Source organism: Perca fluviatilis, chromosome 20 (assembly GCF_010015445.1).
Source record: "Perca fluviatilis chromosome 20, GENO_Pfluv_1.0, whole genome shotgun sequence".
NCBI classification, from domain to species: Eukaryota; Metazoa; Chordata; class Actinopteri; order Perciformes; family Percidae; genus Perca; species Perca fluviatilis.
The window spans coordinates 8,981,524-9,004,008 of record NC_053131.1 but is presented as its reverse complement, the minus strand read 5'-3'; the positions used below and the strand labels follow the sequence as shown (position 1 = coordinate 9,004,008).

The 22,485-nt window shown below is 40.2% G+C and overlaps 4 protein-coding genes across 8 annotated transcripts in view; 3 read left to right on the top strand and 1 right to left on the bottom strand.

Annotated features, from left to right (window-relative positions):
* The first annotated feature begins 1,344 nt into the window (after positions 1-1,344).
* LOC120548757 (nanos homolog 1-like) lies at positions 1,345-3,124 on the top strand. The gene has a single exon (XM_039785208.1). It carries the CDS (start codon positions 1,469-1,471, stop codon positions 2,150-2,152), a length of 684 nt encoding a protein of 227 aa, XP_039641142.1. The 5' UTR covers positions 1,345-1,468; the 3' UTR covers positions 2,153-3,124.
* A 3,224-nt stretch (positions 3,125-6,348) lies between these two features.
* si:dkey-33c12.3 (uncharacterized protein LOC335380 homolog) lies at positions 6,349-9,654 on the top strand. The gene is made up of 3 exons (XM_039785206.1): positions 6,349-7,526; positions 8,144-8,268; positions 8,504-9,654. The coding sequence occupies exons 1-3, from the start codon at positions 6,519-6,521 to the stop codon at positions 8,562-8,564; spliced, it is 1,194 nt and encodes a 397-aa protein (XP_039641140.1). The 5' UTR covers positions 6,349-6,518; the 3' UTR covers positions 8,565-9,654.
* Positions 9,655-11,270: 1,616 nt separating this feature from the next.
* mrps26 (mitochondrial ribosomal protein S26) lies at positions 11,271-13,899 on the top strand. Its single transcript, XM_039785209.1, has 4 exons — positions 11,271-11,672; positions 12,817-12,963; positions 13,118-13,241; positions 13,444-13,899. The coding sequence occupies exons 1-4, from the start codon at positions 11,452-11,454 to the stop codon at positions 13,573-13,575; spliced, it is 624 nt and encodes a 207-aa protein (XP_039641143.1). The 5' UTR covers positions 11,271-11,451; the 3' UTR covers positions 13,576-13,899.
* A 970-nt stretch (positions 13,900-14,869) lies between these two features.
* loxl3b (lysyl oxidase-like 3b) overlaps positions 14,870-22,485 on the bottom strand; it is a 31,953-nt gene continuing 24,337 nt past the window's right edge. For all 5 annotated transcript variants that reach the window (XM_039785200.1, XM_039785199.1, XM_039785201.1 and 2 more), the window contains 6 exons: positions 21,483-21,642; positions 20,456-20,699; positions 19,217-19,332; positions 18,690-18,826; positions 15,897-16,008; positions 14,870-15,799 (listed from right to left, as the gene is read on the bottom strand). In XM_039785200.1, the coding sequence (XP_039641134.1) occupies positions 15,726-15,799; positions 15,897-16,008; positions 18,690-18,826; positions 19,217-19,332; positions 20,456-20,699; positions 21,483-21,642 (843 nt within the window). In that variant the 3' untranslated portion in view covers positions 14,870-15,725. The remainder of the gene's footprint in view (positions 15,800-15,896; positions 16,009-18,689; positions 18,827-19,216; positions 19,333-20,455; positions 20,700-21,482; positions 21,643-22,485) is intronic.

The following is a 22,485-nucleotide window of genomic DNA, read 5'->3' as shown; positions in this document are numbered from 1 at the left end:
AAAATCTTCAGAAAACTGTGTACCTCTCCTGTAAAACTCTTAGAAACTCCTTATAAATTAGAGTGTAGGCCAATGGCTCCCAACTTTTAGCGGCATGTGACACCCTAAAACAAAGCTGTGTCTATGTGACCCCTTGTCAGGTCGGCTATAAGTTGCGATACGTGACTCCTTATTTTCAGATTGTGTTATCAGAATAATGTTTAGAGTCCTGAAGTGGTGAAATTATCTGGTGATTTACAAGAAAAAAAGCTAATAATAGAAGAAACAAAATGTGTCCGAGATATTACGCTGGTGAGAAACTGAAGCGCCGCACAGGAATTGCTCCTACTCTGCATTTTTCTTCTAACCAAACTGATCTGCAAACACCAGGTGGCACATTCTTGTTTCTTGTCTGTAATGTTACGGGAAGCAGAAACAGACTGCAAAAAAAACATTTTATCTGTGTCGTGCCAAGTTATCCAAAGATCTTTAAAAGGGAAACTCAAATGATTTTACAGAAGAAGATCATGGTTACTTAGTCTGTGAAAACAGTTTATAATATTTCCTGTGGCTGTAAAAGCATTGTCGGGTCTGAGAAAATCACCCTGATGATGTAATGAAGGCTTTCTGAGCTTAGCTTAGACCGATATCTGACTCTAAACCATGTGTTTAGGGTGAGAGGCTATGAGAAAAATGTAGGATCCCGGGGTTTTTTTACAAACTATGGACAAACAGTCAAGGAGTCGTGGCCTCTGCTGCATTGATTGACTATTCTTTTTAAAAATCTGTTTATCAAGTCCCCTAACTTCATGGAAGTGCAACACAAAATCAGTGGAGAGTTCCCTTTACATACCAAACAAAGCATCACGTCTGTTAAAAACCCTTTATGACCTGGCTGTAAATTGAATAATAGTGGTTTCCTAAGTACACATTAAAAATCACAAAACTCGCTGACCAAATGTGTGTCAATATTGCACAAATGCAGTTATGGGTTAAATGTATCGGTAGAAAACCACCCAACACCACGGGTGTCAAGGCAAAACAGAATTATTTTTTTTAGTTCTCTCTTAAAAATCAACAACACAAGAACAACACAACTTAATAAATGCTTCTGAGAAGAAGAAGAAAAAAAAGCCAGTTTCTCTCAACCGACAGGATAAATAGTTATCTTGCAACACAAAGAGACGCTCTTTCTGTGGTAACAGTCACATCCTGGGAGGGAAACTGATTTTTTCTCAGCTCAGTAACTCCCTGCTCTGCTGTGTAGACCCTCCTATGGGGCCAGAGAGATAATCAACTTGAACCAAACCACGCCTCCCCCTTTTTTTTTTTTTATTCTGGAGGATTTATCAGCGCCTACATGTTGACTGCTCTGCATTCTAGACCCAGCGAGAGAAGAGAGTAGATCACCTCAACGCACTATCCATGCTGACGCCATCCGAAACGCCTATTCACCACTGTGGACGTTAAACTCTGCAGCTCCGACAGCATGGATTTTCTAGACAGCGGTTACCTGGACGCGCGCTCTCCCTATGATAACACCTTTAATTTTTGGAACGACTACCTCGGCCTGTCCACACTTGTCGCCAAAAATAAAATCAACAGCCCGTCCTGCAGCCCCAACTCTATAACCGAGTCCCTTAAAGCGACCCTGGGCTTGGAGGACGACTCCCCGGTATGCTCCTGCGTAATCGCGCACGGCCGGGACAGCGACGGACACTTGGACTGCTGCTGCGCGGCCCCGGGCTCCCCGCCGATCTCCATCTATGATCTCAAGGAGCGCCTCTCGCTCCTCAGGCCGTACGAACACCTTGCTGGTGATTCGCCGCTGGGAGACAGAGATTCACCCCCCTACAGGGGCAGCTTCGCCGGCCTCGACCTGCTCTCCATGGACAGGAGGCGCAAACAGACTCAGAGGGGCAAGCCGGAACCGAAGGTGTGCGTCTTCTGTCGGAATAACGGCGCCCCGGAGGAAGTTTACGGCACCCATATCCTGAAGACAGCGGACGGCAGAGTCCTGTGCCCCATCCTCCGGGCATACACCTGTCCCCTCTGCAGTGCTAACGGCGACAATGCGCACACCATCAAGTACTGCCCGCTTTCCAGAGACCAGCCGAGCCAGAGAGCGGCAAAGGGAGGCAGGCCGATTGGCAAAAGGCTGAAGATCTTCTAGTCGAGGAGATGTATGAAGTTTGAGTTGCACTGTAAATTGTATGGCAGTCATGTTTGCCCCATTTCATGCACAAGACAAGTCTGGAGACAAAGATTTAGAAGAAAAAAAAAGAAAAAGAAAGATTTTATTGATTTTGTTTTTGTATGTCTGCTTCACTTGTAATGTTTTTCGTCATCCTGTAACTCTATGGGCACATAGTATACCCCCTCCCCAGCACTCTTAGGGACTTGGTGATAAAAAAATGAACCAAAGTACTGTACAGATCGACCTGTGAATGACCACCTTCATACTGTAATCAGAAGTTGCTGTGTTTCAAGAAGCACAGTGCCAGTGCAAAGAGCCCTGTGCATGTCAGCGGGGCTGCTCTGTTGTTGTTTTTTTGAGATGCCAACATAAATGAATATGCAGCACTCCTGATATGATAGGAATGTTTAGTCCCATAGTTCATTGGCCCTGGATGTAAGAAGTCTGACAGGCCATGCAAGATATATTCTTCTTTACATCGAGCACAGTTATTTTCTGAGAGAAATGTTTTGTACCAAAGGAATACACTTTTGTATTGAAACCTATAGCCTAAAGGTAATTTCTGTATTGTTTATATGTTGGATGTCTTATATTCTTTGTGTGATTTTATGTGGATATAGTATTTTGCAGATTTCAACTGAATGTAAAACAGTGGAAGGTAGATCTGGCCTACATGTTCTCCAAGAAGCTCCAAGCTATATCATTTTAGTTTACTGTTCAAAAATACAGACACTGAATTGATTTTTCTTTTTTTTCCACGTGGAAATATATTCCTGCAATTCTTGTAAATGTATCAAAGGGGTGAACAATTTTAGCAATGAAAAGCCTGACATTCCAAAGTCTTTATCTGTCAATAGAAATGTTTTATGTACTTATTTTTACCTTGCGTATCATTGGGAAATATATTCACTGTAAATGACTCTGAATAAACTTGTAATTTGCATTTTTCTTTGACTATATGGGACTGCAACTGATTTTAATACACCATCAATCGCTCACCCATCAGCAGCGATAACATGACTGAATATGTTTTTTTTGGGTTACGATTATTTTGTCACACATGACTGAACAGGCATTTTCACAACTGTCTTTCATCTGAAGACAGCTGAAATAACTACAGTATGTGAAATAGTCACACTGACGTGTGATGCAAATACGCCACCTAGTGTTCAAAACCTTCAATGACAATCACCTTTATTAAAAGATCTACACTGGACTTGCATATGAGCACTGGGTTATTTAACAAAATGGATCTATAGTGAAGGAGTGTGTAAATGAATGAGAACTGAGCCAAGACCATGCTTTTTATAATTTATGATGGATTGGTTTTAGCCATGTGAGAGAAAATCAGGAAGTTCTTTTAAAGTCAGCTCTGATACAATGTGTGATACCTCACATATCTGGGACTGACAACTTGTGAACACCCTTCAATGCCAGAAATTAAAAGCAGCTCCTTGTACCCTAAAGTCCAGGCATGTTTGCGTGTTGATGAGTAATTGTAATTTAGTTCTTTTTAAATCATGTTTACATGCAACATTATCTCACTTATCAAAAATAACCTTTTAGTATTGAGAGATAGGCCACCAAGAAACACAGTAAACGTTTTTCCTTTATATATACTTTAAATGTTATATGTGATTATTCACAGGCCTTATTGGGGAGAGATTTTTCTTTATGTGCAGAGAAAAACGGCTGGTGGGCGTATTTAGTTAAATTTGTAGCAATAGTTCTAGATGAAACTTTTCGAAATGAGATCTGTGGATTCCTGTGAGTAACCATGTCATATTTGGGATACTGCACTGCCGCTAAGTGTTTTTGAGAGCCATCTTCTTTGGTGCTGTGGGCACGAAAAATCTTGTTCACTCACTATTTGGGTTAACTACAGTTGATAGCTAAAATACTCACAAAGTTGCACCAAAACACTCCTGCTAAAAGAGGGGGGAAACGATTGGATTGTGTTTTTTGGTGAGCTGTCCCTTTTAAATGTCAAGCAATCGATGCATTTTATCGACCTCTTTTGGCAGCTACTAAGAACTGCAACAGTTTAAATGGACTTTATCCCCCTCTACGAAAGATAACAATACACAGTAAAATGTGCCAAAAATGAGGTGAGCGTTTCTATGGAAGCCCAGTACTCATGTTAAATGATGTTTTAACCCATCATTAGTCCTGCAGTGCGTATCGGGCCATGACGTCACAGATCTACTGACAGGCGACACCGTTCTGTAACCCTGACTGCACGTACATTTAAGCTGCCGTTAAATCCTACAAGTTATATATTCAAGTTATAAAAGCCTTCGGATGTAACAAGAGGCTTTTTTTCACAGCACACTCTTTTTTTGGTGCTGTGAGCACTACAGATCAAACGCCTTTAGGCTTATCTGCAGTTGGGTAAAAAACAGTACAGCTTGAATAATCAAGCAGCCACACTGAAGCTACTCCAGCTACCACTAGCCAGGGGCTAGAGCTGGACACCCTGTATACATGTTCAAATGTACAAATAAGCTGGTGGAGAGAATCAGTTTCATCTTTTTGAGTCTTTTTGGGTGAACTGTCCCTTTAAATGTTGAGCAATCAATGAGCGTCATTGACCTCTTTTAGCAAGAACTGCAACACCATCAATGGAATTTAGAGCACCTCCCTCTACAAAAGCCTTTGGAACTAACACAATAATGTTACCATTTTCTAACTAATTGGATCAGATCCCTTTACTTTGGCAGGTATTAAGATTTCAGTTTGGGAACAAAAACTGATGGAGGGTCTTACCTGGCTAAATGGTGTCACCTACTGGCATAATAATACTGCTTTATTATTTGCTTTGTAGGCTTGCTGGTGGCTGTGTAGTAGAACTTCAGAGGATGCCATAGTTTTCTTCCCAAGACTCCTCTTCTATCAAATTGAATAAAGCATGGGGCTTTATATCCCCAAAACGTTTTAAGGCTTTCTTGCGTTTATCAGGGTGGCAATTTTGATATATTTCCTGTGTAGTCATTCTCAAAGTTAATGAGAATAATAAAATAATCATGACGTATATAATGAAAAGATAATACTACTAAATCAACACTGCTGGTAAATTATGGTAATTTTGTGCTAGAAATCTTAATCACTTTCCTTTTACTGTTTGTCTTACAACTGTCATCAGTGTGAAAATGTCTGCCACCAAAAACGTGTCCTTGTACAGAGATCTTAATCGATTCCTGTATAAGCTACCTATTTGCTTTTAGCCTCTTTTTTCAAACAAATAGGCTACTAGTGGTGTTTTTAAGGCACCCTCTGAGTCATCATGGGTATTAAGCAGGAGGAGTGTTTCTCTGTGTCAGCACATATAGATAGGACATCAGCGACTCATCAATTTGTAATCTAAATAGATCAGACAGACACATCTAAAGATAGTCTGGGAACAACAGCAGTATATAGAGCACGGCGAAGGGGTATCTATCTTATAAAGGACATTCATAGCAATACAGGAAGCAATGGAGAGAGGAGATGATGAAAAAAGATAAGTGCATAAGAGGAAAATATATAAAGTATAAAGCAACAAAACAAAGCACCAGCCATCTGTTTAATGTTTAATTAGCAGGAAAGATTGTTGATATCTGTGCAAGTTGGCTAATTGTGGGATTATTCATCAACATCATCATTCATATTATTCAGATAAAGCAGTGGGCACTTATCAACCACATCAATCTATTTAAGTACCAAGCAATCGGTGTGGTAATTCATTTATTGTTTTTCTATAACATCAACCCTTAAGTGTCGGTGTGTTAAAGTATATGCCCCTTTAAGCACTATGTCTTTGATTTCTCTAAATGGGTTGTGGAAAAGACTTTGTTTCAAGTCCTTTTCACAAGGTTTGCCCCAGTTTTAATTAGGACGTGTTCACTGCTTGTGAGATGCGTCTGAGAATGCATTGAGGGAATAAAGTTGAGTATAATGTGCCTCCAGAAGGGCATAGAGTAATGAGAGTAATTGATTGCGAGGCGATCTTTAGGGCAGATTAAAAGAAAACCTGCTCTACCACGCCAACCCGGCCTGCTGAGGCTGAGAGGGAGTCTGAAAACCAACCTCCTGTCTTCTCACTGCAGCAGTCTGCTATTGGCCTGGTGGATGCTGACAGCACTGATGTTTCTCTGTGGTGGAGGGGGGCGGGGGGCAGCCTCACTCTATAAAAGCCAGGGATCTGCAGCATCACTGAGCTGGTGCAGTGCAAAACGCCCACTCATCATCACCGATGGTGTGCAGAACAAGGGGGACATTAAAAAAAACCTTCTGAAACTAAAAAAAAATCCCACATCCTTTTTCTTAAACAAACAAAAAAAAAATCCACAAGAAAAAATTCATCATGAGCTATGATACCTTCTTCTCCTACCGCCGCCCTTGGGACAGCTACAGAGGCTCCCAAACCACCACCAAATCCTCGATGTCTTCCTCCCTCTACGCTTCTCCTCGAGCTCCTCCGTCCGGGAAGAGGATCCAGAGGCTGGCCTCCTCTTCCCTGCCAGACCGGTCTGAGCGGATGGACCTGGCTCATGCCAGCTCCCTCAACACAGAGCTGCTGGGCGTGCGCTCCCAGGAGAAGGAGCAGCTGGTGGACCTGAACGACCGCTTCGCAACCTACATCGAGAAGGTGAGGCACCTGGAGCTGCAGAACCGAGCCCTGCTGGCCGAGCTGGAGGCGCTGAGGAGGCGGCAGAGCGAGCCGTCCCGTCTGCAGACGCTCTATGAGGGGCAGTCGCGCAGCCTGAGGGCCATGATCGACTCGGAGAACGGCGAGAAGATGCGGATGGAGGCGGAGAGAGACTACCTGCATGACGTGTATGAGCAGATGAAGGAACGCTTTGAGGAGGAGGCGAGGCGGCGCATAGATGCTGAGGAGGCCCTGCAGAGGGCCAGGGAGAAGGCCAGCAGGGCCGTGCTCTCCAACTGCGACGCCGAGGCCACCGTGGTCTCTCTCTGCGATGAGATGGTGTTCCTAAAGAAGGTCTTTGCAGAGGAGCAAGCGGAGCTGCAGGCCCAGCTGCAGGTGGCCAACATCAGCGTGGACGTGGACGTCTCCCGTCCTGACCTCTCCACTGCCCTGCGGGACATCAGGGCACAGTACGAGCGGCTGGCAAACAAGAACATGCAAACCGCCGAAGACTGGTACAAGAGCAAGTTCGCGAGTGTGGCGGAGATGGCCAGCAAAAACAACGAGGCCGTGCACGCCATCCGGGAGGAGACCATGGAGTACCGGAGACTGCTTCAGTCCCGCTCCTCTGAGATCGAATCTCTCCGGAACGTCATTGACTCCCTGAACAAGCAGCTGGAGGATCTGGAGGAGACGCAGGACAAAGAGGTGGCAAAGTACCAGGTGAATGAGGGCTATTTGGATCCTGATCCGCATGAATATTCACCCAGTAGGGGAATGTGAACCAGTATGTGGTGCCTGGTCCGCTTATCTGCCCATTTGTGCTCGCATATGACATGAGAGGTGCTCTCTGACAGAAGCAATCTTCTTCACCCACAGGGAAAAGGGGCAGGAAAAGACAGAAAGATGAAAGATGGCATGTAAAGGGTCTTAAGAGAGAATGATATTAGTAGACACCAGAATCAAAGACAGCACTCTACGTGCAGAGAGTAGAGAAACAGCAGGAAGAAGCTTCTTTTTTGCAACAAGATGTAAATATATTCTCTGCAGCAGCTACACCCTCCCCACACTTTAGTGCTCAGCAGGAAATGATGGCAGACTCACAGCATAGGTAACAATCTGCAAGGTTACTGTCTGAATGAAGTCAGAGAGCACAACGTAGCTACACACTCTAAAAAGACACCAGGGATTTAAATGTTATATGTTATTTTACTGAAGCAAATCTCTTTAAGCAAAACCAAACTAAAATAAAATGTGTATCAAAGGTTGTATGTATCCTTGTGTCTAGCATCACTAACGGTGATATTTGATAATGAATGACTGTTTATTTGCATTCATAGATGAGGATAAGTGAGCTGGAGCGGGATATCAACGACGCCAAGCAGGAGATGGCGCGCTACCTGAGGGATTACCAAGACCTTCTCAATGTGAAGATGGCGCTGGACATTGAAATAGCTGCGTACAGGTGAGATCTGGCTTTTGTCTCCACTGATATTGGACATTTAGTTTATCTTAAACAAATATGTATGACTATATGACTCTGGGGCAACACGTTTAAAAAAAGACCTGGTTTTTTTAATCTCACCTGACAGAAATAACAGTTTCACATATTCAAGTAATGTATCACACTTTTTCCGTAAATAAGCACAAAATAAATGCACAGTAAGCTCAAGCATAATCGGTTTTCTTTTTCTTTTCAGGAAACTCCTGGAGGGAGAAGAGATCCGTCTGGCTTACCCTTCCCTTGCCATTCTTAACTAAAACCTAAATGCCACCAGCCTGGCATCAACCTGGATACTTCATTCCCCTTCTTTCCTGTCCTGAACATCACCTCTCTCCCTCCCTCCCTCCCTCCCTCCCTTCCTCTCTCATTTCTTTAACATTATCTCCTCTGTTATCTCCCCCCCCCCTCCCAGATACTCCATTACTCCTCCCAAATCGCAATCCAAAGCTCATCCTTCTCAAGACAGATGCGCCCTTGTGAAAAACAAGAGGTCCACCAGAAGTCCCCCTTCTTCTACACACGTTCTGACACCACACATCAAGGAGATGGCAAACTGTAAAAACGCAGAGTGGCTGCGCTGCATTAGTTGCATAGCTAAGTCGGACGGCAGTATTGTTTTTGGCCGAGTTCCTCTCTGTCACGCACGTTAAGGTCCAAGCAGCAGAGTTCCTATTTGACTCTTGTCAACCCTCGTTGTGCAAACATTTGACCAATTGTTTGTGAAGGAGGATAAATCCCCCATTCATCTCTTGATGCTTGGACTTTATCTGTGTTTGAACTGATGCAAGAAACCTGCAGCATTATTGACCGGGAACTCTACCAATCGATCCATGCGTTGTCCTGCACCCCTGGCTCTCTAGTAGTCAGTGAAACAGTAACCTTAAAAGAATTCTTTTCACTATATTAAAACTCATTGTTGTCTTTTTTTTAGTTATTCTTCCTCTGCATTTACACAAATACTACAAGTTTGGTTGGTTTAAAAACCAGAGGGAGTTTGGGTCGTTTCTATTTGGCCGGTTATTTAAATTTCTAATTTCTAATAAGCATCTGGACATGTAAATGCTGTGGAAGACTAATTGTTACTGGTTTCTCCGTATATATCCATGCAGTGTGTCTCACAGCTTATCTGCATTCGATTAGTTTTTTTTTGGTTCTGTGAGTTCATTCAAAGCTAAATGATTAAACTGAAAGAGAAGTGCAGGAGCTCCTTGTTGTCTGTCTGCTGATGTTAGATCTAAATGGTGCTTTACATCTGTGAAACTAATACAAAGTTTGCACCATCAAGCTCGGTGTACCTGTAACGGCCGGCAACAAGCTGAATAAACATATAACTGACCTGCAAATCAATTCACATCTCCGGTTTTCATTTGACACTTTTGAGGATGTTTAGGACATTACAACGGGTTGAAGAGAAGAGCTCATTTCGATGTTGGGTCTCCACTGTAGCTCTCATGTACAACAAAATGATTTGTCTATTTTTGTCTAGTTTTAGAGCAATCAGCAAAGACTTCTTGCGTATCCAAACAAGGTGAATATTTCAGTCATAATGACCCAGATTCCAATCACGGGGCTCTTCTTACCACATCAGTGAAGATCTACAAACAACTGCAAAATGTTAACTAATGTCTTTTATAACGAAATCCAATATTAAAGATGAGGCGCCTCTAAGGTGCAATGAATATATAGAAATTTATATAGTAATGGTTAATAGTGAAAAGCTAAAGGGACTTGGCAGGCTGAATCTAACACTGCTGAGAATGGTGAATATATCCCATGATTGATTCTGATGTGTGATTTCGAGAAAAAACGTATAACAATGGCAAAACACGTCTCTTCATCCTGCTAAAATGTCTCCTTACTTACAGTTCTCAATGTCACAATGAACAGCACTGCGCCATTTCCCATCATTCCATGTTCCTGGCATCCCGACTGGAGCTGTAATGTGCCGGTGCCTTGTCTCAGCAGGATCATCAGTCACCAGGCTGACACCCGGCATCCCACTGAACCCTGAAGGAACACAACAAAATGCAGTTTTCACATTTATTTTGACTGCATATTGTGAGTGTAAAACAATAGCTCAGCATACCAAATATTAAGTGTTTTCAAGAGTCAGTTGGTCTCTGCTGACGTCATATTTAACTTACTAACTTATATTTAACACAAGCTTTAAGTAATTAGAAGTACTCTCATAACTGAAATTAACTGTTTTTTAAGAAACTTACTAAAGTAATTCCAATTCCTTTGAATTGGATTTTCATTTGATTTACATTTACAACAACAATAACAATTTTGAGGTATCAGAACTTTACTTGAGTATTTCCATTTTATGCTACTTTATACTTTTACTCCACTACACACATGTATTTATATAGCTTTGGTTACTTGTAACTTTGCAGATTCAGATTAATAATACAAAATATAATCAATAAAACAATGATAATGTATATATGTATAATGTATACAAGCTATCCAGCAGTAAAATAATTAGCCCCACCTTTACCAGCTGCAACATTAAACGTTGTTGTAACGTTACACGAGTGCATCAGTAATTATAATTCAATATAATATGAAATGGGCCATTCTGCTTCTGCAGGAATTATTTTGGTTCTTAAAGTATTTTTATACTTATGTACAATTAATTGTTCTCTACTTAAAGTAAAATATTTTTTAATATTTCTTCCACCACTTCACATGCACATGGCAGGGTAACTGTTTATAAATGTACCTGGCTGCTGAGCTAATTAAGCTAACTAACTACCATAGATTAGTCTATGCTAACTACTTAGCTTCGTAGCTAGCTATCTGCCACTATAGTTATCTTACTGACTCGACGTTCGACACTAACACTGGTGTAGGACAACTCAGTTTTAATAATGAGCACAGACCATATGGACGTATTATCATAGACAGCTTGTGTATTATATGCACAAACATTTTCTGCTACCTACAGATGGCGGTAGAGGCTAGACAACGTCTAGCAAAATTACGTTGCAAATTACTTCCTTCGGTCAGAGGACGCCAACATGGCTGCCGCCTGCTTCTGTCGATAACATGTCTGTCTCAATGTTAACTTTCAAACGCTTTGATTAACGGTTAAACAGAGCGAGTAATAGTTTTCACCTGTAGCCACATTTCGACGCCGCCATGTTCCAGGTAATCGGCGGGAGGAGCATCCAGGTGGCCCGGCTCCTCGTACCCAGGAGCGCCGTGCTCGTGGAGGCTGTCCGGGGAAGAAAGTCCCGCACAGACCCGGTGGCCAAGTCTAAAGAGGGGCGAATCAAAGTTCCTCCCCCGGTCGACCCGGTGGAGATGGTCGTCCTCAAGGAGAGATTCACGGAGTACCAGATGATGATGAGGGCGCTTCGGTACGTTAAATCACCACTGTTAGTAACCGTAGGAGCGGACATGTCTCGGACGTTAACAGGTGTTGTGGCAAATTCAGTTTTCCTGCTCAAAATCTGTGTCCCCTGCGGTGCTGGAAATTGTTTCCCAAACTTTCAACATTTCTTTATTCTCAAAATAACATTTGTTTTACCCTCAACCTCCATCCAATAAATGTGCCAAAATTTGCACTCCAAATTTGTGTTCTGTCAAAGTATCTGTAAGGAATAAAAAAAAAAAAAAAATGCTTTCAATTTGCATCCCCTAATTTGAATCAACATTCTTGATGTATGTATTTTGAATAAGAAATTTGGGTTTTGCAGCAACACACAGATATATACAGAAGTATACAGATAAATAGAGAAAGTAAAACGAATAATGGTAACATAGAAACTATACATGAGCAATTAAAGACACAAAGGAGAACAGCAGTGAATATATATATATATATATATATATATATATCTCATTCATTCATTCAGTCAGTCCAACAGAGAGCGAGACAATGGATAGTAGTGTGTGTGTCCCAAGTATGGTTGAAATTGTAACATAATCTGCAGACATTTTATACAACATACTCTTGTCTGCAAAGTAGTTAAACAATCAATTTGATTTCCATTAACTTGAACAGCATGATTAACCGACTAACTGATTAGTCAATTTACAGAAAGTGAATATGCAACAATTTTGATAATCTAATAATTGTGATTTTTAAGTAAAAATGCAGATATTTCTTCTTTTTCTAGCTTTTCAAATGTGAATAGTAGTAAAGTAAACGTATTTGCCTTTTGGACTGTTGGTCCAACAAGACAAGCAGTTTAAATATTTCAACTTAGGGTCTAGGAATTTGTGATTATCATTAATCTTTATTTCTGTCATACAGTCATACATCATGTTGTCAGAGTTATGAAATATTGTGTGCTTGAAGTTGATACTATCAATTTTGACACTGAAATACAGTTTTAAACACGTATATTTTAACATTCCGACTGGTTTCTTTTTTAAATATTGGGAATTGTAGTCCTGCCCTTCTATAAACTACACGTGTCTACTACTACTACTGTCTACTGATTCTGCAGGAGGACTTCCTTTTTGAATTGATGTGGTTCTTTCCTCTGTGTTCGTCAGGCTGGAGTTTAAGGAGGAGGTGCTTCGGAAGAAGTACGAGGAGGAGACGGGCTCCCTGGCGGAGGAGAGGGCGAGGCAGGAGGCGACGGAGCATCGCACCCTCATGGCCTTTAACAACCAGGAGAACCTCCGCATGCTCAAACTCCGGTAAAAATAGACTCAAAATTACAACATGAGTAAAAACCTCATTCAAAGATACGGTCAACCGTGTCTAGTTTCCATCTGTGTGCTTAAAAAAACAACAAGATTTTGTTCTTTATTTCCAAAAGTAAAAGCTCACTTTCTCCTCTGTATCTTTCAGGATTTTGAGGATCCAGAAGGAAAAGGAGGAAGCTGAGCGCAAGAAGGTAGAAGCTGCCATTCAGTGTGAACAAGAGCAGCAAGAATCCATCAAAGAAAAAGAGAGGGACATTTTAAAATTGCAGGTATGATTTTTTTTTTTTCTATTCTCAATCTCTGTTTATCTTCTTTCTGTTTTGTTACCTCCAAACTGAAGTGGAAATTTTATATTAAAAATGTTGAATTCTAATACAAAAAAGTGGAAATTTGAAATCCCGCATCAAAATAGCATCCTGGTTATATTCCTAAACAAACTTAATGTGACTTTTTACTTTCAATCTCTTACAGGAGGAGGCCAAGAACTTCATCACATTGGAGAACTTGGATCAGCGTATAGAAGAAGCTCTGGACAATCCAAAGAATTACAACTTTGCCATTGACAAAGAAGGGAGAGTTGTTAAACAGACAATGCTGCAGTAAAACACCAGACCGACCTGTTATGTGTCTCAGAAGATAAAGAAAGACGGATGAACGTCATTCAGGACTGGGATCCGAGTTGGAAGCGCATTTTCTTCAAATAAACACAGAAAACATTTAGCATGAGAAAACCAAGAAATATGAGACTTTTTCATTAGTAGATAATTTGTAGATTAAAGTGACTGTTGATGGAAAGCTTCATTACCTGCCTTTATTTTTATTCCTTATTTGAGTGCTGTATGTTACCGTAACATTTCCTGTTATCATTACTGTCTTCTCAGGATATGTGATGTATGTAAAATAAATGAATGTTCACTGGAGTTCCCACTGAATTAGTCTGAATCTTCTTTTAACAATGAAAATTAGATTCCCTTTTTTTTTTTACTTAACAAAAATTAGACTCCATTCTCTCCAGTGCACTTACTCAGTCTCCAAAACTGAATAAGAGCTACTCGAAAACTGTCTAATAATTACCAGCTGCAACAGTGATGCTTGTATTGTTTTAACTTTGCAAGTCTGTGTGTGTCGTGGTGGTAAAATGTGGTCCTGGAGACACCTACTGTAGCGTCAACTACCACAGATGCGGTTTAGTGTACTTTGCCAGGTGTTTATGTCTGCGGCCAGAGATTGTCACCGCGACAGCATCGCAACCGTGCAAGATGCTTTCACAGAACTTTACAGGTGTGCAGATGAGAGTTGAAATTAAGGCTGAGTTTGAAAATGGGTGTGGCCCGAGCAAGGGCACCAGAAGTAGGGAGGTAAGAGGTAGGATTAGGGGCCCCTCCACTTTATGCCCCTGGCCAGATTTGGCGTTGCAGCTGGTGTGATCCCATCGCAAGATGACTAGAGTTCAAAATAGCATCATTTTTCTTTTAGTACGTAATGCCGTTGCCCTTATAAAGTATGTACTGTTGCAGGCAGTATGCATACAATTGGGACATACTAATTCTTCATAACATTGCACCTTGAATTTTGATCCTCTTGATATATGCTGTGCAAAGGATTGTGGGTCAGATTAGCCAGAACAGCATGCTGGCTTGCATACTGCTAAATGTGACTGGATGCAGTAGGACATCCTGGTATTTTTGGCATACTGCATTTGACATTTTATGCATTGGGACATACCATATCTTATTTTTTTTTGGCAAACTAAATAGTATGGTAGTAGGATTATTGGAACGCAGGGATGGTGTCTAGTCTACGGTTTCTTTTTACAAAATAGTGTGAAGACTGTGACACAAATGTAAAAAATCTGACCTAACAATTTCTAATCGATATAAGTCTCGTAGATGCAGCATCATTATTATTCCTCTCCTTTTTATTCGGTGCAGCGGGTGTGATTACATCAGCATACGTACAGACATTCTTGAAGGTAATTGTACATCTACTGTATGTTCCGACCCTAAATGATTATTAATAATAATACATACAAGCTGAAGTTGGCTTCAAACTGGTTCCAAAGCACTTCAAACTAAATGTTGTTCTTGAGCACCTTGATATAAGCAATACATACATTCACAAAATATTGCAACTGTGGAACCCAAACCATTTCTGTGAACAAGATGGCAGAAAACTGAACAGTATTTGATATAAAACCTTTAATCCAGAGAAATGTATCCAGGTAAGGTAATATTTAATGTTTTGCTCTAAAGCACCTGCAGGTTTTGGGAAATGGGACAGTCTATCTCTTCTGTCCATAATACCCACTATGAAGACCAGTAAGACTTTGACAGAGCTGCATTTGGTCCTGTTCATGCCTCAGTTTTTAGTTTTTAAATGTGTTACAGCTAATGCCAACACCTCACATAGTTCTTAACATGCTTCTCCAAGTAAAAAAAAATAGCACCTCATTCATAACTCAGAACATTCATTAATAGTAATAGTTATTTTGTAATAAAAAATATAGCATTAGCTCACATTAGACTGACAAAAAAAAACATTAGCACTTGAATATTCAAGTATAATATACAACACATTCACCACAAGAAAATACTGTTGGCTTCTTCCATAATCCCAAATAATATGTGAGGAAATCCATTTTGGTACCTGAAAACAAAAAAGGTTTATGTCTTGCTTTTTGAGCTAGTGAGGTGTGTTTTTATTCATTCAACACCCGACTCTAGGTCTTATATTTGTTGTGAAATTATTGTTGATTAATTAATCTGGTTATTCAGCTGCCCGGGGTATTTCTCAAACCTCCTCTCTGCCTCCTCGCTGAACGCATCACCTGTTGGGATTAAAAACAATGAACAAAGCAGTCAAAAAAGTTTAAATATAAGAGCCAGATTTGGCATAAACATCTGGTATCTTTACTGACTGCTTACCAATGTGGCAGTTATGGAGCCAGATTCGATGCCCGTCATATTTGCAGTTGCATTTCATGGCATTGTTGGTGAAGTCGCTTTCAGCCACTTCATTATTTGGATTGATAACAATCTGAAGAGGTGAGGAACATAAAATGAACATTTTTATAACAGGATAGTAGGGCTGCATAATTAATTGTAATTTTATCGAAATCGCAATATGGACTAGTGCAATATTGAAATCGCACAGGGGCGTAATATTTGTTAAAGACAAATTTGTGTCAAACCATTCTAAAATGAAGTATTGTGGAGCTGCGGAGACGTCCCGGCCTACAAATCCTATCCTAGAGACTACAGAAAACAGCTTTGTTTAGTACAGATCCTCGCAAAAATCACACTATAATCGGTTTTATTTTTTTCAATAAAAATTACAATAATGATACAAAAACAATCATTCCCTCCAATATCTTGAATCATATCACAATCGCAACATCAGTCAAAATAATGTCAATGAGATATTTTCCTCACATCAGACCCTCCTCCAAAGCGCGCTGAAGGAGGGTCTGGCTACTCCACACAGCATTCAGGGATGGGAGGAAAACATGCTCTGGTTTATTGGCATTTCTTTAAACCAATCACAATCGTCATGGGCGGAGCTAACTCCGCACAGAGGCGCTGCAAAATACTTGTGCGAGAAAAAAACTCAGATTGGACAGATAGTCTAGCTAGCTGTCTGGATTTACCCTGCAGAGATCTGAGGAGCAGTTAACCATAGTCCTCACAAATCCACCAGAGTTTAGAATAACAACACAAAGAAAGCAAAAGGAAACGGAAAACGCATGCATCCGGCAGAATTTCCTGCAGCACCGGAGCAATCCTGGAAGTGGAAGGCGAAGGATATAGACTAGACAATCACAGACATTGAAACACAACCATAAACCCATTTGTGATTAAAAGCTGATGTCTGGCTTTCTTATGTATTTCTTAAATGTTAGGCAAGAAACAGACAGGATTAATAAACTGTTTTTTTAAAAGTGGATTAATGTTCACCCGGGGCTTTGTTGTCAGGCGTCCCATTAACAATGAGTTCAGTTAGTTATTTTGATCTATTTGTTGGGTTTGATTGAGTTTTTCTCAGGTCTTGGGGTGAGAGGAGGGTCTCGATACAGATTCCTGAAGAACTTCCTTCAGCAACACATATTGTTTTCTTCTCCAAATACTCAACACCAGAGATGGGAAGTAACTAAGTACAAATACTTCGTTGCTGTACTCAAGTAGATTTTTCAGATATTTTTATTTTACTATTTATTTTTGTGGCGACTTTTTACTTTTACTCCTTACATTTTTAACACGAATATCAGTACTTTCTACTCCTTACATTTTACAAAAAAAAGTTTCAAATAATTTTAGCGGAGTTACCGTTATTATTTTTCACGTCTTCAGTACCGAGTTCAATCTAATTGGATGGGAATATAGGTTTCACTTGACGCACCACTACAAGACGACTCAACAGATTCGGTGGCAAATCATTGCGGCTTGATGGCGGTAACGTTAGCACTAGTAGTATGGACGGTGACATGATTGAAAATGAAGAAAACGGAGATCCCAGAGATTCGGCAGACAAGCAGCAAGACATTCCCAATCATCCTCGGCCTTATCTGAGAGAGATGTTTGAGATAGTCAAGAATGACTCCTGGTGAATGTGCTGCATAACTCTAAAAGTATGGGGAACTTCTTAATTAATGTCTGTTTAGTAATTCATATTTGATCCTTTATTTTCTTTCCAGAAGCCATATTTGAGCACACACACATATAGTACATGTAGATTCCTTTAAATGTTAAAGGGAAGATTAAAAAAGAGAAACTGGATCTGTGAATTCTCATAGAATCACAAATTAATTCATATATTGCTACTCAGTCAGAATCGTATTAACCTGGAGTCCCAGTCTCTGTCACAATAATCATATACAGTATGTGATTTTTTAGGCCTACTGGCAGACATCCATTTAAAATGTAGGCAATGGCACATAAAGAGCCTTTTTTCCATGTCCACTGAAGTTTCTCAGCTTGCACTCTAGTAACATTTGTGTGGTCCAGGTAGCTTTGCATAAAAAATTCGCAAGGCTACTTTTACTTTTATACTTTAAGTACATTTCCAAGCCTGTACTTTATTACTTTTACTTGAGTAAAGAAGTTAAATCAATACTTCTACTTTTACCAGAGTATTTTTTTAACACAAGTAGCTGTACTTCTACTTGAGTACGAGAAGTGAGTACTTTTGCCATCTCTGCTCAACACACTTCACCGCAGGTACTCTTTGAACAATAATGATAAGAATAAGTACCCTAACAGTCCTTTTCCCTCCAAAATTATCTTCCCTTAGGAAAATGTATTATCTAACAAGTGATGAGTGCAAACTACTTCCTGTAGTCTTTTCTATAGTGTTGTTTGGTTCTATGGAGAGTGAATCTGGTTCTATTTGGACTGGTTTTGGAAATTGCGGCAGATATCCATTTATATCTTCATCTATAAACTCTATTGTTATTCAAATATTCATAAACATAATAAAACAGAAGGAGAGGAGGAATGAAAAACGAGAGGTAGGATAACTTTTTAACCACAGAGGTCAAATAGAAGTTTACGATAGTCGGATTTGCAGCTTCAAATATTGTAGCTATATATCGTATCTATTAGTCAACAAAAGTTGCTGTGTTGGTTATGAGGTTATATCCACACAGTTTGATATGTTTTTTAGCACTAAGAAACCGCACAGTTATTTCTTTGTGTTCCTCAAATTAAGCTGCATGTGCTCACCTGCATAATGTAGTTTCCTGGTTTGACGTCTGTGATGTCGATCCACTGGCAGTCAATGTCGTGACGGTACAAATCCCAGCAGCCCACAGTGATGCCCTGATCGCCAAAGTTGGCGCACTCGTACCGCTTAGAGACTCCTGAGTGTCAAAAAGATTTAATTTAAGATACATTACTAGATCCATAAAACACAGACTTAATAAGAATATTTACATATGAAGTAATCCTTAGAAATGAACCTTTGATTCAGTGATCTACATTAATTAGGGTATTCATAAAAAGGGTCATTCTGTTCCAAACATGTAATTTGATTTACTCACAAATTGCCTATATACACCTAAAACCTTAAAGATGGCAGAAAATCCAACCTGTATCTATGTCATTATTATCACTTGTTTCAATAAGTGGGAAAGCTCAGACAGTGTCCTGAAGTGGGACGTACGGAACTTTCTGTCTCCACCCTTTCTGGTTCTCTCAACAAATGAAAACAGACCCTGTGCTGGGAGTCTAATGTGAAGCATCAGACTCACCCTCTTGACAATCTGAGTCCTCCAGACAGAAGCTGGCTTTGTGTCCCTCGGCCACTTTGGTACCGTTGGCGTTCATCAGATCATAGTGGGTGAAAATATTCATGCTGTGGTAGTGGCTGTATAATACAGAGAAAATGTTGTTATAAATTAAAAAATGATAACCTCCTTTGATAACTGACAACACAAAACAAGCACCTTTTTATTCCACACCATTCAAAACCAATGTGTTTTAAAAAAGACACTTAAAGGTCCCACGAAATTATGATTTTACTTTAGCTGTCTGATACATTTCTGAATGAAACATGTTGGGTAGAGACCTGATTTTTCCTGAAATATAGAGTCCTATGTTTTAAAATCTTAAATGTTCTTCATGCCTTAGAGGGCAAGGTGTTTCAGTGAAAATAAGCAGACTTTACAGCAAGAGAGAAGGGTTTGATTTTGTTACAAAATCAGAGAATCAATTTCTACAATGATTGCTAGTGAATCAATACACACGGTAAAGACACTAGTTAATTAATACTTCAGTACTTTCATACTGTGATACTATTACTGGATGATGGTTTTAATCAGAATCAGGTTTATTGCAAAGTATGTTTTCACATAGAAGGAATTTGGCTTTGGTGTTTTTGTGCAAGAGAAAATAAAGTAAAAAGTGCAAAGTCAGGAAACAAATGTAGAATGGAAGAATTTGCAATACAAATCTGAAAAAAATCTGAAAAGAATATGTAATATTTTTGTTTTAAAATGAAGATATGTGGATATAATGTATCATCTTGGACTAAAACACTTCAGTGAGCTCTTAACACCGGCTGAATCTCTGCTGCTGGCATTTGAATCTCACACATTGAGTTTCATTTCAAGCCAGCAAAGCTGTTGTATGAACAGAATTTCTCCTCCACTATTATCACACTATGTTATCCGAGAGGCTACAGAAGGATACACTTGGAACTCTTTCTCCAACTAGTCTTTCTGAGTTTGTCTGAAATAACTGAACAACTACTGAACACAAATGTAGGGGGGAGTTTTGGGGTCACGTTTAGGACTGAAATATGATATTAGACTCAAGATTTATGACAAAATAATGTTACTGCATTGGCATAAATTAAATTGTTTCCCCACTGAGAACCGATGAGATTGTATCACTGCATCATTTAAACCCCAGTCTGCTGTTATTAGGATGAGGCAGTTTGTCTGAACAGAGCCGTCCTCCAGAAAATATGTTAATGAAGATAATAGTACCCATGGCAGGCATGCCAGATCCAGGAGTGCCGCCCAGCCTTCGGCTTGAAGTCAGCCCGGCCGATGTTGTGGATCTGGGAGGAGAAGCGCAGCAGGCGTCGGTGTCCGTAGGGCCAGTTGGCCTTGGCTGCAGACTTTGACAGGCAGTCCTCCTCAGCAGCACAGTAGAGCATGTGCAGAGGACGATCCTCGATGTAAACTGTCTGCTGGACCAGAGGGGCGTCCAGGACCAGGTCAGAGGCCGCTGCGTACACAGGTAGTAGTAGGATTTGGCTTGAGTTACGTTCCTCATATTATAATGCAGTGGTGAAATGTAACTAAGTACATTTACTCAAGTACATACATCTATGCTACTTGTAAATATCAGTGTTTTTTTTTTTGTTATACTTTATTGATCCCCAGGGGGGAAATTACAATGTTTTCACTCTGTTGTTAGAACACACTACACACAGGCCTGAAATACACACACATGCTCAGTACCTATACATGCACAACTGGAGAGATGTCAGAGTGAGGGGACTGCGACTGCTGGAAGGCGCGCCAAGCAATTGCGGGTTCGGTGCCTTGCTCAAGAGCTCCCCATGGACTGAGCTACTGCCACCCCTGCCAGTATGTAATAAAACCTGCTAATGCTACATCTTTTCACCATCATCACAATATTGCTTTGACTAGTGATTATTACTTCACAACAGGAGCAACATTTTTAATTGATGATGTGATGGCAATGTTGACTAAAAACAATTTAATTTGATTTATTAAATTCTTCTACTATTACCACATTATCAGAAAAAAAAATGGCAGGAAGCTCAGAAGAGAACATTTAAAGACAGAGCTCCCCTCTAAAACAGGAAGTTGTAAAAACAAGGAAAAAGATTAAGAACTTCATGCATAAATATATGTTGGATCTTGTTTTTTTGATGTTCTCTTTTGTGATTCTTTATGCCTTTGGAGTTTTAACAGGTCAACACAAGATGTGTATGAAGACTGTCAGTCAACAGAGTAGTTTCCACTTGTTTCGGTCACTCACTGTCAGAGCAGATGACTCCCGCTGCAAACTTTGCTGCCGCTTTCTGGCAGCTGACAGTTTTGTGATGCTGGCACTGACTCAGGGACATCTCGTTTCCCGTGCACTTCACGCCGCTCATGATCATATCCGTCACATTACTGCTGTCCCAATACCACGTTTCCTTAGATGGGGGGTTAGACAAACAGACAAACATGCAAACAGAAAACAAACAGTGGGTCGATCAGGAAAGAGTCATTCACAAACAGAGCTGCGGAGAGTTCAGTGTACTGTTCTGAAAAACAGATGTTCGTGACTCATTTTTTTTTGGCTACTGGCTGAGGACAGCGTGATGCTGAGTTTATGATCACTGGAGGACAATAATATTTTGCAGATACTGAGCGATTCAATAATCATATTGCTAAGGTTTGTCAATTCCACACCACTATAAATGTAATTATAGACTGATTATAAATGCTGCAGGTAAATTCATTTTCACATACTAGTATTTTGTATCATGCTGCTTTTCTATGCAGCTTACAAATTCAGAGTTTGTGTCTACAGTGCTAAATAACCTTGTTGGATGATAGTGTAGCGTTAACTATACTTTTAAATCTCTTAATAGTCTTTAAAGGAAAATGATCATACTTTGTGATGTTTCCTGTGTTCCAGGTGTAATATTGTCATGATGATTGGTAGTTATGTAAGTTTTTGTGTGCCCACTTATCCACAGCCTTCCTCATTTACTTCTTCTTCAGGCAATGATTTACTACATTTGCAAGAAGCCACAGTCTTTACCCTGCTAACTGTGGTATGTTTTATTGTGAGGGTGTAGAAATTGGTCTCCGTGCCTCTTAAATGATGGATTTTTCTGGGGAACTGACACCAAAACTTGACATTTATTGCTGATATTTAAAAGTACACTCCCTAGTTTTGTTTTAGTTTACATCAGTACACCCAAATCCCTAATTTCCTCCCAGTTTACTGCTTTGAAACTCAACATAGTCCACAGCTGAGTTTCGAGGCT

Excerpts from the sequence above, each read along its gene's own strand:
- mrps26 (XM_039785209.1), top strand. The coding sequence starts at position 11,452 with ATGTTCCAGGTAATCGGCGGGAGGAGCATCCAGGTGGCCCGGCTCCTC. Across the intron at positions 12,964-13,117 it reads CTCCGCATGCTCAAACTCCG|GATTTTGAGGATCCAGAAGG; the intron begins GTAAAAATAGAC and ends TGTATCTTTCAG. Across the intron at positions 13,242-13,443 it reads GGGACATTTTAAAATTGCAG|GAGGAGGCCAAGAACTTCAT; the intron begins GTATGATTTTTT and ends AATCTCTTACAG.
- LOC120548757 (XM_039785208.1), top strand. The coding sequence starts at position 1,469 with ATGGATTTTCTAGACAGCGGTTACCTGGACGCGCGCTCTCCCTATGAT.
- si:dkey-33c12.3 (XM_039785206.1), top strand. The coding sequence starts at position 6,519 with ATGAGCTATGATACCTTCTTCTCCTACCGCCGCCCTTGGGACAGCTAC. Across the intron at positions 7,527-8,143 it reads AAGAGGTGGCAAAGTACCAG|ATGAGGATAAGTGAGCTGGA; the intron begins GTGAATGAGGGC and ends TTGCATTCATAG. Across the intron at positions 8,269-8,503 it reads ATTGAAATAGCTGCGTACAG|GAAACTCCTGGAGGGAGAAG; the intron begins GTGAGATCTGGC and ends TTTTCTTTTCAG.